Raw genomic sequence first — 15,324 nt, forward strand, 5'->3', positions numbered from 1 at the left:
GGATAATTGTCAATATTAGATTTAATTTGCTTAGTATCTGATATTATGTGATATTATTTGAAACACTGAAACATACATTTGCTGAATAAGTAACACATGTTTGCATTGTCATGCTTTATTTAAATTTAAATCATAGATAAATTTGAATGTTGGAAGATAACACCCCTCGGTGAAAAACAGCTGTCAGAAAGGTCTGTTTCTGGATCGTGTGTTGATCAGTCCCAGGACAGAAAAGGCACTGGCTGCTGCCGAAACCAAACTGATGGCCCCAATCGCTCTTGTGGCCTGTGGACATGAAACAGAGATTTATTATGACAAAGAACAGCGGAGGTCTGTATTTTATTACATCTTAGTGATACAGCATAATTCACAATTGATCAGTGCATAATTATTGCTGCTCAAACCTTTTGTCTAAATCCTAACCACACTTGTTTCAAATGTAGTGCTGTGACTTGGTCAATGAGATTACATACAAAGTCCATGCAAAGATGTGAGAAGATTCCCCAGGTGATGCAAATACCTGACATTTGCATTGTTTCGTTCCTGCTGTCCTTAATTCTCATGACCCTAGGTCGCAAAAGTCAATTTGTAGTGAGATTCCTCCAACATCCAACAACAATACATTTTAAAGCCAATATCTGCCGATACAGCTCTTGTGCCGATAATATTGTGCATCACTATCTGTCTCATTTCTCTCCTCTTCTCTAGGCTGTTTGTTGGGTTCACTTTCCTGAAGTGGTGTAAGGAGGACAAAGGGTAATGCTAACTGCAGCAACAGACAGGAAGTTAGCCAAAAGGCGACATTGCTGACAGTAGCTTTAATTATTTACTAATGTCCCCCGCATTAAATGTTTAGCCCTGATGACAAATGAGAGATAAACAAAAAAAAACAGTGTAGACCTGCTCGGACACCCCCTCTCCGTAACGCAGAAGGGTTACAAAGTGCTCGCAGTTGCTTCCCAGTAAGTCGTACGACACCTCCTGGCCAATGAGGACTTGTGCTCGCTGGATGATTTCACAGATGGGCAGTGGTGTGTGGTTGTGGTCATACTTGTTGTTGACACGGTACGAGTCACTTCCCACTACTTCCTTCAGCAGCTGCATGCGCACAACTGCCTTCCTGCTGAAGACGGACTTCACACTGGACATGGCAGCTGTGTGGCTCTCATCTGGAGAAGAAGAGAGGAGATTTAGTATTTATTTGAATATTTTGGTGTCTTGAAAAAAAAGCAAGGCAGTTAGTGACCTCTAATATTTTTGGATTCAAAGAGAAAAGATGAGACATGACAAAACAACCTTTACAAGAAATACAAAGCTGATCTGGACAGTTTTCCGATGTTTACTTTAATCCTGCAAAACAAAGCCTGCACCAAAACATCAAGTCCCTGTACGTGTAAATGTACATGGCAATAAATACCAACTCTGATTCTGATTCTGATTATTATTTTGACTAACCAACGGGAGTTAAGTTGATGATGTAACCATCTCCCAGGTATAGAGCCCAGTGCTGATAGGCTGGTCTGAAGATCTCAATGAGATCACCAGGTTGGGGGTCACCAGAGGGGTCAGGAAGGTCAGGGTCATTTGAGGCCATCTATGAAGAAAGGGACAGAAATACAGTTTTATTGAATTTCAGTGTGTCAATGTGTTTTCATAAAAACTACAAGGCAAACATGGTCTACATGTGTATATTAAAAAAAAGACAGGTGGTTATTAAAAAAACACCAATATTCAAAATATGGAATAATTGGAAATTATTTTAAATCCTTGTAAATCCTATACCTACTGCGTTCTACAGGAAGTTATATAAATGTTACTATTTATGTTAACTATAGTTATTCAAATGACTACTGACTCACACATGTTCCCTTTTCGAGGTCAACAGGGTCATCCATACTCCATCAGGAACCAGACCAACCCAAACAAATAAAACAACAAGCCCACAGAGAAAGTACATGTCCCACAAACTTACACTAGAGTTTTGTTGTTGTTTATCCATCCCACATCATGCTTCCACAAATTCTGAAAGCAAAAGAACACAATGGATGTTTTTCTTCCACTGCACAGCCCTGAATGTAAATCTGAAGACAAATAAAATATGAATACATTTTTCTGTAGCAAAACATGACCGAAAAGCCCCCCAAAAAAATCCAAATTCTTATAGAAAGAGAATGCTAGTTGGGATTATTTTGACAATGTAAAGGTCACCTATACATACACAGACAATACAAACATAGGCTGTTGTGTCACGTACGCTGCCACAATAGCACTGACACAATGAGGAAGCTGACAGAAAAATAGTTGGAGCACAGGTTAGTTCACATCAAGAAAAACAGTACAACATAAAAAAGAATTTCCACAGTTTGAGTTGCGATTTTGTTTTTATGCAATGTCACAAATGCCACAATTATTAAAGTTTCAACATTTATGATTAGTCCTACATGCACACAGGTTTATTTTGGATAGGATGAAATCTATATCTGCCCAGGAGAGCAGTTAGCATATCCATCTCATCATTAATTTAAGATGCCGAAGCCATGCCACTGAAAAGAGAATGTCAACAATTATGCAGAAATACCATATCAAATATAAACATATATAAAGGTATAAACACCTGTTTGGTCTCTTGTTGGAACTTTATAACACTGTGATGCTTTACTTACACATGACACCTGAGCAAGTGCAGGAAAAACACTTACCCAAACACCAGCAGCTTTTTCTTTCTCACCATCTTAATTCTCCATCATAAATCCACACATTATCATTGAAAAAAGCCCAGTAAGAAAAGAGAAAACGGATGAGCTCAGTTCCAGTTTTCTGAGGCAATAAGATATCTTATCAAATATAGTGACGCCAAACAGAGGCTGGAGGTCCTGGTTGAGGAGTTTCAGTGTCCACTGCTCTGAATGATGTCCATATGCCACAGCTGCCAATGTCTCTCTCTCTCTCTCTCTCTCTCTCTCTCACTCACTCACTCTCTCCCTCACACACATACACACACACACACACAGGTGACTTCCATTCATCTGGACAGCCTAAACAAAGCGTTATCCCTATTCTTAACCATAACCAGTTGATGCCTAACCCTAACCTTAACTAAACTGCAATTCAAATCTTAGGCCTTAATTTAACCAGTCCCTCAGAATTGAGGTTCTGTCTCATTAGGACCAGGTTCTGGTCTCCATGAGGAGTACTGGTCATGATCATGAAGATGAGGCTTTTGAAACAGCCTTCTGATGTCATAGACATGTGCAAATATGTGAAAACTTTGGAGCAGTGCTTTCCAAGGTGGGCCTTGGAGGTATCACAGGTAGACCTTGTATGGGGATGTCTCACTATACTCACATTTTAATGTATGATATATGCTTAATGCTGTTAAAGTGTGGACCTTGGATATTTTGCAAACATTTTTATGGGCTTAAACCTCTGAGGTGTAGGAGGCTCTTATGTAGAGTGACCTGGTGAAAATAATAAACACATAAATAAATACAACATAAAAGGATTTGAAGCTGTGATGTGGAAATTCTGGCGTGCTGTTAATCTTAGTGACTTGTGTTTTATCAGCTGTACTTGTGTGTATTTGTGTTGTGAACTGTTCTCGTGTCTGATGTCAGGGGTTGGATGCATTCTCTGCTCATTGATTGGCTGCTGCCCGCGAACCTCTCTTTACATTGTTCCGCCCCCTGTCCCCATCCTGTCAGCCCTCAACCGGAATAGAGCAGGAAGATTCTTTCGAAATAAAACTGATATAGAAAATGCAGCATGTAAGGATAGTGTAAACTTTTCATTTTGTTTTTAAATTAACTATAGATTAAAAAACAAAACAAAAAAAACCTGATCCAAACTCTCGCTTTGCATTGTTTTCTACTTAAGATGTGACATTATGTGTGTGGCTGATATGAAATTAAATGTAGAGATTTGTATTAAAGAATGTGAAACATATTTTCATTCCTCGTGTATGTATCTATAATTAGAGAACGAGCTGCTATGGCTATGCCAATGAAATCTAACCAAAGTTGACTACAATGCTGAAAAAAGCTGCTGTAAAAATCATGAAAAATAAGACGTTAAATAAGATTTGTTAATCAAAATCACATCTGATGGGCAATCAGGTGAATTCTGAAGACATCGACCACAGGTATTTAAAGCATATGCAAATCTTATCTTTACACATTGTATTGGCATTTTGACAAATGGGGTTTAATTTTGAATTTTACCGGAAATGAGTGTATCAGACAGCAGTCTGACAGCGAAGCGTTGATTATCAGGTCAGCTCTGACCGCAGCGAGTTATTTATTAGCGCTGAAAGGGATTCAGTGTTATATTAACGCTAAACAGTATTATTCGTGTTATGAGAAGAGGACACTGGTTGTTCCAGGACTGTGGTGAGTAAATAATCTCGTCAAATGAACGATATTTGATCGCTACCGCGGCACCGATTGAGAAGTTAGCTAAACTGTTAGCTTGTTTGTCAGCTGCACGCGCCCGGTCGATTAACTCAACAATTTCAGACTTTTGTCTCTTAATAAAATACAAACACGTCCCTATGTTATTCCTATCAGCCGGTTTGTGTTATTGTATTGTGTTTCTGTTAACCTATTTATGTATTAATTTACAGTTGGATAATCTGGCTAAAGACACAGCTTTCCTTCAGTGTAGGAGATGCTTAGCAAAAGTTGCTGTTTTAACATAATCTCACAGGATAAATATAAGCATGATTTTACCAGTGTGATTCCATGACAACAGATACTGTTCTGTCCATGTCCATTGACATTGCTGTGTTTGCCCCTTTTGACCCTCTGTGTGTCCAGATTGAGCACCATGGCTGCAGCTCCACCACTCAGACGGACAGACTCAGCTCGGGGCGAGTTTTCCCCTCTGAAGCACTTTGTTGTCGCCAAAAAGAAGATCAGTGATGTGTTTCTACAACTGTTGGATTATGTGAAAGAGACGTCAGAGTTTGTAGAAGGTAAAACAGTTAAACAGTTTTAATCATGTTTTCAAGATTGGAAAGTGATTAAACACAATTATATCACCTGTCGTTGTCATCTATCAAACAGCTCTCTCAGTGTGAGTGGCTGACAAAGGAGATGTTGAGTTCCTCTCTTGTGTTATGACTGTTTTGTCAACAGAAACCTGTGGAAATAAAGCTCTGGAGAAAATTGCTCATCAGGATCAGAAGCTGGAGATTCAGTCTTATGCAGACAAACTTGCTATTATTAAAGAGGTGCTGGCACGCCGACATATGAAAGTGGCTTTTTTTGGCAGGTATTGATGCATTTATTTATTTTTGGAAAGTAATATCTTTAAATGTTTTCTGGTGTGTGGTAAAACCTTTATGACATAGGCATTTCTTTTGTTGAAGTTATAGATGGCTACTTTTATTTATTTTCTTTTTTTTTATTTAGTTCTGCTTGAGTTACTGAGGTGATGCTTATTAATTTTCCTTTGGTAAATCTCTCTCTCATTCATAAAGCTGAAATGAATGTTAACTGCTGTGTATGTTTCAAAAGGAAACTGTAAATTTATCACTGATGGTGGGTGCGTGGGAAAACCTTAGAAGTTTTATTCATGTAATTATTGCTGCAGTAAAAGGCATAGATAATATCTTACTGGTTCCTCCCTTTTATTGTTAAAACACGAACATTATACCCAAGTTTTCTTGTTTTGTGTGTTCATAGAACCAGTAATGGCAAAAGCACAGTAATCAATGCTATGCTGAGAGACCGCGTGTTGCCCAGTGGTATCGGCCACACCACTAACTGTTTTTTGAGTGTGGAAGGCACAGATGAGGACAAATCTTACCTCAAAACAGAGGGCTCTGATGAGGAGAAAAGCATCAAGGTACATGTTTTAATTTTTATTTATTTGAAAGGTTTGCTTTACTAGTACTGTTTTGCATCTTATTCACCTATCATGTTGACGCTTGTAATACCTGAAAACTGCTATTGGCAACTTGTTTTCAGTTTTGAGAATTCTAGGAACTGAGGTCAGTTTTAAGAATTCTAGAAAGTAAAACTAAAAGTTAAACAGGGTGTTTACCGTGGTGTCGGGTGTCTGAAATGAATGCCTGAGGTTAGAATCTTCATTGTTTTCATTTATTGTCTTCTTGCAATTTCCTCAGTCGGTGTGGTGTTTTTGAGTTCTTCCCACAATGCAAGAAATAAACATTGGGTTTCTTTTATAATGAGCTAAACCTGAATGTAATAGATTTTAGATTAGAGCCTTTACAACATTCATGACAAAGGTGTGTTTCCAATTCTTCCTCAGACTGTAAACCAACTAGCTCATGCACTCCACATGGATGAGAGTCTGGATGCTGGCTGTCTTGTACAAGTGTTTTGGCCAAAAACCAAGTGTGCACTGCTTCGAGATGACCTAGTTCTTGTAGACAGGTAACAATATCTGTCAGTCAAGTCTGGAAACTCACAAGAAGTTCAGAGAAAACTTTGATATAAATTTAAAATATAACACATCTTTACCTTTAGCCCTGGGACCGATGTTACAACACAACTAGACAGCTGGATTGACAAGTTTTGCCTGGATGCTGATGTTTTTGTGCTGGTGGCCAACTCTGAATCTACTCTCATGAACACGGTAAATGTTTCTCAACCATACGAAGCTCATCTTTGGCCAATGTCCTGTGGAATGTCCATTTTATGTTGTTATTCTATGTTGCAATTAGGTTTAATTGTTGATCTTATGTTACACCTGCACTATAATACATACTTTTAAGCTAGAAAAACAACTTTGCATTACTTTGTATTATGCTGTTGCTCTGTCACTGATTTGTTTAAACTACAGAACCTGTTCTCATCAAGTCAAAATAATTGTGTGAATAGTTTGGATCACATTAATGCATCATTATCACTCAATCTTCCTTCAACTGTTTCTGGTGTGAAGACAGTGATATTATTTCACTGTTTACTCAGCACCAACAGCTGGTTAAGTAGGTTTTTCAGTGATGTCTGTTACTTTTATGGACTGAAGGGATCACTGTGTATGTGTTCCATGCAGAGCTGATTACATATCATGCAACGTGGCTGCCTGTGTTTGTATCCAGCCTCACATAGACCCCACTCTTGTTCCTGTCAGCTCAGGCATTCATGCAATATGAAGCTGGGAGCACAGTCCATCCGAGAGCTCTTAAACCTGGTGTCAGCTCTTAAAGGGGACACAAACACAAATTCCTCTCTGGGCTGGTCAGTAGAAACAAACATAGACCTAATGTAATAATAGCTTGTTTGTGGATAATACCAGAAACTGGGTGTAGCGTATATACTGAATGACAAATAATTAAAATTAAAATATTTATTACATTTAAATGTGTAAAAGAGTAAAAGACAGAATAATGTCACTGACCTCTTTATCTGTTCCGTTTTGCTCTTCCTCCCTCCAGGAAAAGCACTTTTTCCACAAAGTGAATGAACGTCTCTCAAAGCCAAACATCTTCATCCTCAACAACCGATGGGACGCCTCAGCAAATGAACCAGAATACATGGAGGACGTGAGTCATCCCTCTTAAGCTGTTTCATTTTGGGAACAGATTTGTCAAAAAGTTATAAATAAAGTTGGTCATAAAGTAAGTTTGGTGAAAACTTCAGTGACCGTTGAGTTTTTAAAAATGTGTTATACAATATGGCTGAAGTGAACACACTAAATGTGTTTGCAATTCAAATGAACTTTTCTGATTTTCAAACAGAAATACTGATTTCCACAAAAAATATGACATGTCTTGCTATAGGTGAGGAAGCAGCACACAGACCGCTGTGTCAACTTCCTTGTAGAGGAGCTGAAGGTCGTGGACCGTGAGCAGGCACCCAACCGCATTTTCTTCGTCTCCGCTAAAGAGGTGCTCAACTCTCGCATGCAGCGTGCACAGGGCATGCCCGAAACAGGTGAGGAAATGGTAAACCTGCAGGGGATGATGTAGCTGTGTGATATAGAAACAGATTTGTTTGTAATATTATTTACAAACGGGATGTTCATTACTCCAACAGGTGGAGCGCTGGCCGAGGGCTTCCAGGAGAGGTTGAAGGAGTTTCAGAACTTTGAGAGGAGGTTTGAGGTTGGTGTCTGAAGCCCAAGAGACAGATTTTAGAAAAAAAAACAGAGACAGTTATATTGACACATATTTGACATTGATACCACACACATGAGTGTATAGACATATATATATATAGATATAAAGATATATATGTATGTATATGTACATATATATGTATATATATATGTGTGTGTGTGTGTGTATATATATATGTGTGTGTGTGTGTGTGTGTGTGTGTGTGTATGTGTATGTGTGTGTGTTTATGTATATGTAGATATAAGAAGCTGAATAAGGTGTAATTAGTGTGAAGCTCTATCACTTCAAAACCCCTAGACTGCACAGATAACTAGTCCCAGCTGATAATGACAGGATTTGGTGTATAAACTGGATAGGACATCTTCTGGACAGAATGAATCTCTTAATTGCTTTTGGCAAGATAATACAACTATTGGTTTCTTGATCAGATCATGAACCAGAGCTTAATTTATTGTCCGTCACTCAATCATCTCAGGCATTTGAGAGATGTGTGTTTGAGAAATGAAGTTCCTTTATGAAAGTATGTGTGTGTGTGTGTGTGTGTGTGTGTGCATGAATAAGGAAAGCAGCTGTGAGAGTCGCTCTCATAACTTAATGACCACTGACCAATCAGGCGCTGGCTTCTTACTTACTGGTTAGACTTCAACAACAAGTGCACAGTGTCAGACTGGCAGCCTCACAACCATTTAGACCAGTCACTGTGCCTTTTCCATCAACCTGCGTCTTCATTGCTGAAGTCTAGATTCACTTGGGCGAGGACATCCATTTGTTTTTGTTCCACTTTTGATTTCGCTCTGCCTGATTAATATTTATTGTTGAATTTTCTTTGTGTTTCTGTGTTGTTGTTTTTTTTAACTAGGAGAAAAGGAATTTCTCCATTTTTGGAGAATGTTTCGATACCCTTAATGGTCAATAACAGTAGTGGGTTAACCTTTTGTCTGTTGTGAACAATCTACAGTAGCTAAAAAGAAAAGAAAAAATATTTCTAGCATGATGACAGATAATATGGCTCATGCATTGAACGTAAGATATATAATATAATTTATCCCAGATCAATTCCTCTTTTACACGTTTTTGTCTTTCACTTGAATTCTTAGTTGTATTTACTTTTTTTCTTCTTTTGCTGTGGTTTTGCCTACACATGACTGTGACTTTTGACAGTGGGCTTTTGGATGCAAGATGCACACACTGCTGCTGTCATTTACACACCTAAGTTCTCTATTTCTTTTCTTTTCCTATGTTGAAAGTAGCAGGTGTCCATCTTGTCCTCTGTTCATCCCTGGTGGTAGCGTGTGATTATATGCACTCTATCCAGCAGCAGCCCCTATAACTGTCACAGTAACTTGTGTGTCACGGCCTCGCAGGAGTGTATCTCGCAGTCAGCAGTGAAAACAAAGTTTGAGCAGCACACTATCAGGGCCAAGCAGATCACAGAAAAAGTCAAGAGCATCATGGACGCCATCAACATTGAGGCAGCGGAGAAACGGTGAGTATCTTTGCTGTTTATAATTATTTATTCCCTACATTTGTAATTGGGAATGTGTTGAAAAGGATGAATTTAGAAATTAAATTTTACAATAATGTCCAACTGATATTTTTTGTCAGTGGTATGAAGAACGTATTGAGATTGACTGTAAAACAAAAGATTGTATAGGTTAAATGTAAGATACCAGATGCTGTAGTGGTCAGTGTTTCTTTTCCTAACCCTGTGTTTTTTTAAATAAGTTAGCTGCTAGATTGTATTTGTGACTTTGATTCTGACCGGGGTTGGGCTTCAGAGTGGCAGCACTGGAAGACAGAGAGTATCAGATGGACCGGCTGGACTTTGTCAGGAATCAGCTCAACTTGCTGATCAGTGAAGTCAAGAAAAAGATCAAGGCCATAAGTGAAGATGTGGAATCCAAGGTAATGAAGATGACAACTGGTAGAGAATAATTGTATATTCTAGTTAATGGCCAGTCTCTCTGTATTCTCGCTGTGTGATACTGTGTGGATTTCAGCCATCAACAGCATAGCAGAACTGTGGCTATGTGGTCTTTTAACAATCTATGATCAGTTTTACAGACAAGGACCAACTGTTCAAAAGATAGATCACATCACCACCACAATACACCCAACCACCTTCAGCCATAATACAATGCAGGAAACATTTAACATTGAAAACATGTAATTAATCAAGGCTTGGTCATTATTCATAGAATTACTAGTACTTAATGTCTACAACTACTGACAGTACTTGTCAGGGACACAGAGGCCTGGCTGGTCCTGTGCTGTGTGTTGCAGCATCAGCTCTTTTTTTTTTACACAAGATCTATGGGTGTATGTTTTAAATAAATAATGAGTGATAGAGTAGTAAAGATGGTCAAAAAAAGGTCAGAATAGTGTGACTTAAGTTACCGTAGTTTTGTCATCTTTAAATAGCTGGTACCCAAATAAAAATGTTGGTAAACTCTGCTGTGATTCCTCCAGGTGTCCAGTGCAATGGGGGAAGAGATCTGCCGCCTCCATGTAATTGTGGACGAGTTTCACGCCGACTTCCACCCGTCACCTCATGTTCTCAAGATCTATAAGACTGTAAGTAGAGGCACAGTTTAATTCTTGGTTATCACACCTTTCCTAGGCAGGTGTGTGAGTTTGGTGCCCTTCAGCCAGAGAACTCTGCTCTGTCGTTTCAATGTGAACCACTAATTTGTGTTGCTGTTGGTAGGATCTGCTTACTCATGTGGAGAAGGGGATGGGGAAGAACCTGGCCTTCCGTTGCTCTGACGCTGTTAACGCTTCTGTTCAGTCCTCTCAAAGTTACATGATAGGTAATTGACCTATGTGCAAAATCATAGGATTGCCATTTTAATTCGTTATTGGTCATTTTGTCAGTGAACACATTTGTTCAGTTCTTGTATCTCTTGGCATGTAAACTTTAGACTGGTCTTGGCTAGAGACTATTTCGTGATCCACTGGTAGATCACAGAAGGTTTTCTAGGGGGGGAATGAAGTTCTAATTTATTTATCAAACTGATATCTTTCAAAATAATATTAGTTGTTAAAATGGTCAGAAACAGTATATTATGCTTGATTTAATAACTGCTCCAGACTGAGTCATAGGACTGAATATAATTGTTGAACAGACTGATTGAATATAAGTGTTAATAATGATTAATAAAGTTATTTTGGTGCAGAAGCTTGGTTAGCTCTAGCAGTGGAGTGGGGAAAATAAGCTTCCTTGTACCCAGTCAATGGCCTCCTTAATAAGAGACCATTACTGCAGGATTGTATCACTTTCTCCTGCTTACAGCAAAAAAACCAACTACATTTCCATTAAGAGAGATTAAACAACCAATTTCTGCTCTGTAGGCCATAACTTATAATGTGGTGGTATAATTTCATCTTGTGTTGTTAATTTTCATGTTAAAAATACAAATTCACACCAAGCTGCATAATAATGTTCCACCAGCTGGTGTGTGTAATTCTTATTCTCCATTTTTCTTTCACCAGATAGCATGCTCCCTCTGCTTCCCTCCACTGCCCAGAGCCAGGTCCAGATGCTGTTGCCCAACAGAAAGTTTGACCTAAGTTACGACCTTAACTTCTCCAAACTTTGCACTGACTTCCAGGAGAACATTGAGTTTCAGTTTTCGTTGGGCTTGACAGTGTTAGTTCACCGCTTCCTGGGATCAGTCAATGCGCAGAGAGCACTCACACTGATGGACCAGAACTTCCAGGTACTGTATGTCCTGGGACTTAAGACTGGAAAAACCTTGATTTCTTGTACTGCAACCTGCCTGGTGATTGATATGGTCTGATTCAGTCGACTCATTTCACAGAACATGTTGTTTTGTTTGTGTTTTCAATAAACTCAGCATGGCATTACTCAGGCTCCTCGACCAGCTCTTCCCCCAGCCTGTACACCTTCCTCGGGACCGCCCTCCACAATATCTCAACCCAACCACGAGACGGCCGTCATGACCCAGGAGGACATGATGTTAGCGATGGCAACCAATGTGGCTTCCCTCACCTCCCGCTCTTCAATGGGTGTAATCCTTGTTGGAGGAGTGGTATGTTCTTTACTCTACATATAAATACTTATGTAAAATAGAAACACGTGTTTATCCGAGTGTTTTTTTATTTTTTTTTCACTACGCTCACCCCAACCTCTGTCTGTTTTGTTTATTAAGGTGTGGAAAACAGTTGGCTGGAGGCTGATCGCTCTGTCAGCCTCGATGTATGGCTTGTTGTACCTCTACGAGAGACTTACCTGGACAACAAAAGCAAAGGAGCGAACTCTGAAGAGCCAGTTTGTAGACTACGCATCAGAGAAGCTGCAACTCATAGTCAGCTTCACCAGTAGTAACTGCAGTCACCAGGTCCAACAGTAAGTCGTCAGTGGCCCAAATTAAGTAGATGTTCTGTCATTTGTTCAGTCTGTATTATTCCTTAGTCTGCATGATTATGTTTATTTTCCTCATTACCCTTTCTCAGGCATGGGCCACACTGGATGCGTGTACATACAGAACATTTTGCTTTTCATTTAGGCTCATGTAATAACAGACTAGACCAGCCACTGCTTCACCTAGTTGTTCTGGGATCTGTGAGTGGTTTACAGCAAAACAGGTGTCTGATGTATATGACACAACCACAACACTTTCTGTACCTGTTCCAAAGTGGAAGCACTCTTGCCTTTTGGTTGCCAGAATCTTTTTAGTTTTCCAACAGATGCATGGCTTTATAGTGAAGAGTTTTTATATTAGTTGGTTAAAGAGGAGTATTTAAAAGAACATTATTTAAGATGCATTTTAAAAGCAAACTGATGAGCAGTCATCATTCACTGCAAATGCATCCAGTGTGTCCCAGGTGTAAGTGTTTGGGTCTCAGTGGTACGTAAACTACTGACAAAATTCCTTATGTGCACATAAAGCCGTGGCCCACCCTGTGTGGGGTCATGTGTGTCGGCACTAAATAAACAAGCAGTGTGATACCGTGCCCTCTGCGTTGCCAGGGAGATGGCCACGACATTTGCTCGGCTCTGTCAGCAGGTGGACCAGACGCAGAAAGAGCTTGAGGCAGAAATCCGTCAACTGACAACCAAGATCGATCAGCTGGAGACCGTCCAGAGCCACTCCAAGAGTCTGCGGTTTGTCCTGTTTCTTCTCTTATAGGCAGCACCATGAAGGGTAGAATGACTGACTGAGTGACAGGAACAGCAGAAAAATAAAATTTAAGAAACAGTCCATTTTAACATCCACATATTTGGTCAGACTTCCCAGAGTTGCCTTTGCAGAACCATTACAAGAGTGTAATAACCTGTCAACAGATTGAGAGGTTAAAAGAGCAATTTCCAAATCTATTGCTACATACATATCTTTCAGAATATGAAGACATTTTGGAAAATTAAAGGTAGTGGCACTGTCTTAGCATGTTATTCTATTAGGGTTAGGGTCCATATCTAATCAGTCAGTGTAATAGTCGGGCCTGTAAAACAGCTGTAATAGAATAATTCTAGAAGTGTAAAAACATGGGTTGTGCGTTGGAGGAAGCTGCTCCAACATTGATGTGTGTTTGTTTCCTCTGTAGACATAAAGCCACAGACCTAGAGAGGCAGTTGGAGGAGTTCACAAACCAGTACCTGCAGCCACAGCAGTGATTTCTCCAGTCATTGGTCATTCACAATGTCCTCCTTACTACGCCCGGACCTCATCACCCACATTACACCACGGACACTGTGGTGTAGTGAAAAGAGCGTATGATTAATCTCAACAGACAATAAATCCAAGTCTATTTTGATGGTCAATGAAATGCCATACATCATAATGCCAGATTTAATTTGGCTTTTGAAAATCTTCAAAATCTTTGAAAGATTTTGTCCTTTTTGTACATTTTAATGTGTATATAACTTTTTTTTGGTCACATCTTCTATTCAAAATGAATCGATAATTGAAGTAGTAAATGCATTATAAGAATCTAGAGTTTGTCTCTTACTGGACAGAGAAATTTGAAGGCCCAGACATGACAGTATTTTCGTGTCCTCTGCTGCCAGGTGCTTAAGAGACAGTGGTGGGGAAAAAAACTGTAAAACTAAATCTGTAATAAAATTGTGGATTCTTGGAGAAAAATGACACTCCACCAGGACGTGACAGAATCTCGACTGGTGTGAAACTACCTATCAGGTGTTATATTTTGACACTAACATGCTTCGAACTGTGACTATGCCTTTTTTTTTTTTTGACTTTTGTGAAGCAAATTAACTTTGTCTGTATGATTGTACAGTGCATCTGTTCAGGCACATTACCTACTGTATTGTAGCAACAACAAAATAAATATATTTAATAATAAAAAGGGAAACACTTTTCTTACCTGGTAAAGCATGTCTTCAAAATGCTGAAGGTTTGTGTTCTATTTTCTACCATCGTAAACTGTACAAATAAAGGCTTTGGAAAAACTTCATTTTTTTAATATCCTACTTTGTCGACATCCTTTAACTTGTAGCAGTGATTACACAAGTTACAAAAGTTTTTTTTTTCCTTGAATGTTTGATGAAGTATATCCACGTTTGTCTGGCTGTATTAAATCTGCCACAATATAAAAATGTTTTGTGAAGTTTGAAAAAAAAAAAAATGTTAAAGGAACTCTGGGAGTTTTAAGATGACAAACAAAACAAAAAAGAACAAATCATAGATGCTGCAAACAGGGGGAGCTGCATGGTTGTTAACTGATATTGCTGCACCTGCCAACCAGCACCACCTATAGGCCATTTAAATATGGCCATGTTGGCATAGCAACCTACAAGCAAAGGGCTGTATAGAGACACACATTTTAAAGGTCACATGTGAAACAGGAGGGTTTATTAACAGAAATTGTACATACTACCAATAACTATGCTTGTAGGAGTGTATTACTGCTTTAAAATCAAAATAGTAATGAGCTTTACACTGGTTGGTAGAGCTCATTAAATAATTTTTCCCAGTTTTATTTCCCACTCATCCAAATTAATAAAACTAAAATAATTAAATCGGCTAGCAAGCAACTCATTTTTTAGTTAATTCATAATATGTAAACATGTAATATGTATTTTTTTATTTATCTTAATCTTTCTTTAGATCAACAGTTCTTATACGAGACAACAGATGTGTGAATATTTTCCACTCAACATTTGTTATAACACTACAAATTTGTTTTTGTTTTTTTTCATAAATAACAATGACGTCAAGTAAACAAACTGGCATTTAAAGGGTTAAAATCCTCAAAAT

At 38.8% G+C, this 15,324-nt stretch overlaps 2 protein-coding genes across 2 annotated transcripts; one reads left to right on the forward strand and one right to left on the reverse strand.

The window, feature by feature from the left end:
* Positions 1-124: 124 nt before the first annotated feature.
* plaat1 (phospholipase A and acyltransferase 1) lies at positions 125-2,902 on the reverse strand. The gene is made up of 5 exons (XM_058638800.1): positions 2,700-2,902; positions 1,973-2,022; positions 1,456-1,594; positions 901-1,169; positions 125-285 (listed from the first exon to the last, which is right to left on the reverse strand). Exons 2-5 carry the CDS (start codon positions 1,997-1,999, stop codon positions 184-186), a joined length of 537 nt encoding a protein of 178 aa, XP_058494783.1. The 5' UTR covers positions 2,000-2,022; positions 2,700-2,902; the 3' UTR covers positions 125-183.
* Positions 2,903-4,245: 1,343 nt separating this feature from the next.
* Positions 4,246-14,521, forward strand: mfn1b (mitofusin 1b). Its single transcript, XM_058638799.1, has 18 exons — positions 4,246-4,385; positions 4,812-4,969; positions 5,133-5,268; positions 5,682-5,844; positions 6,271-6,395; positions 6,489-6,597; positions 7,400-7,507; positions 7,745-7,898; positions 8,001-8,068; positions 9,448-9,569; positions 9,862-9,988; positions 10,553-10,657; positions 10,791-10,893; positions 11,576-11,802; positions 11,941-12,135; positions 12,256-12,452; positions 13,077-13,211; positions 13,652-14,521. The coding sequence occupies exons 2-18, from the start codon at positions 4,822-4,824 to the stop codon at positions 13,719-13,721; spliced, it is 2,292 nt and encodes a 763-aa protein (XP_058494782.1). The 5' UTR covers positions 4,246-4,385; positions 4,812-4,821; the 3' UTR covers positions 13,722-14,521.
* Positions 14,522-15,324: the final 803 nt, after the last annotated feature.

This window comes from Solea solea, chromosome 9, assembly GCF_958295425.1.
Source record: "Solea solea chromosome 9, fSolSol10.1, whole genome shotgun sequence".
NCBI classification, from domain to species: Eukaryota; Metazoa; Chordata; class Actinopteri; order Pleuronectiformes; family Soleidae; genus Solea; species Solea solea.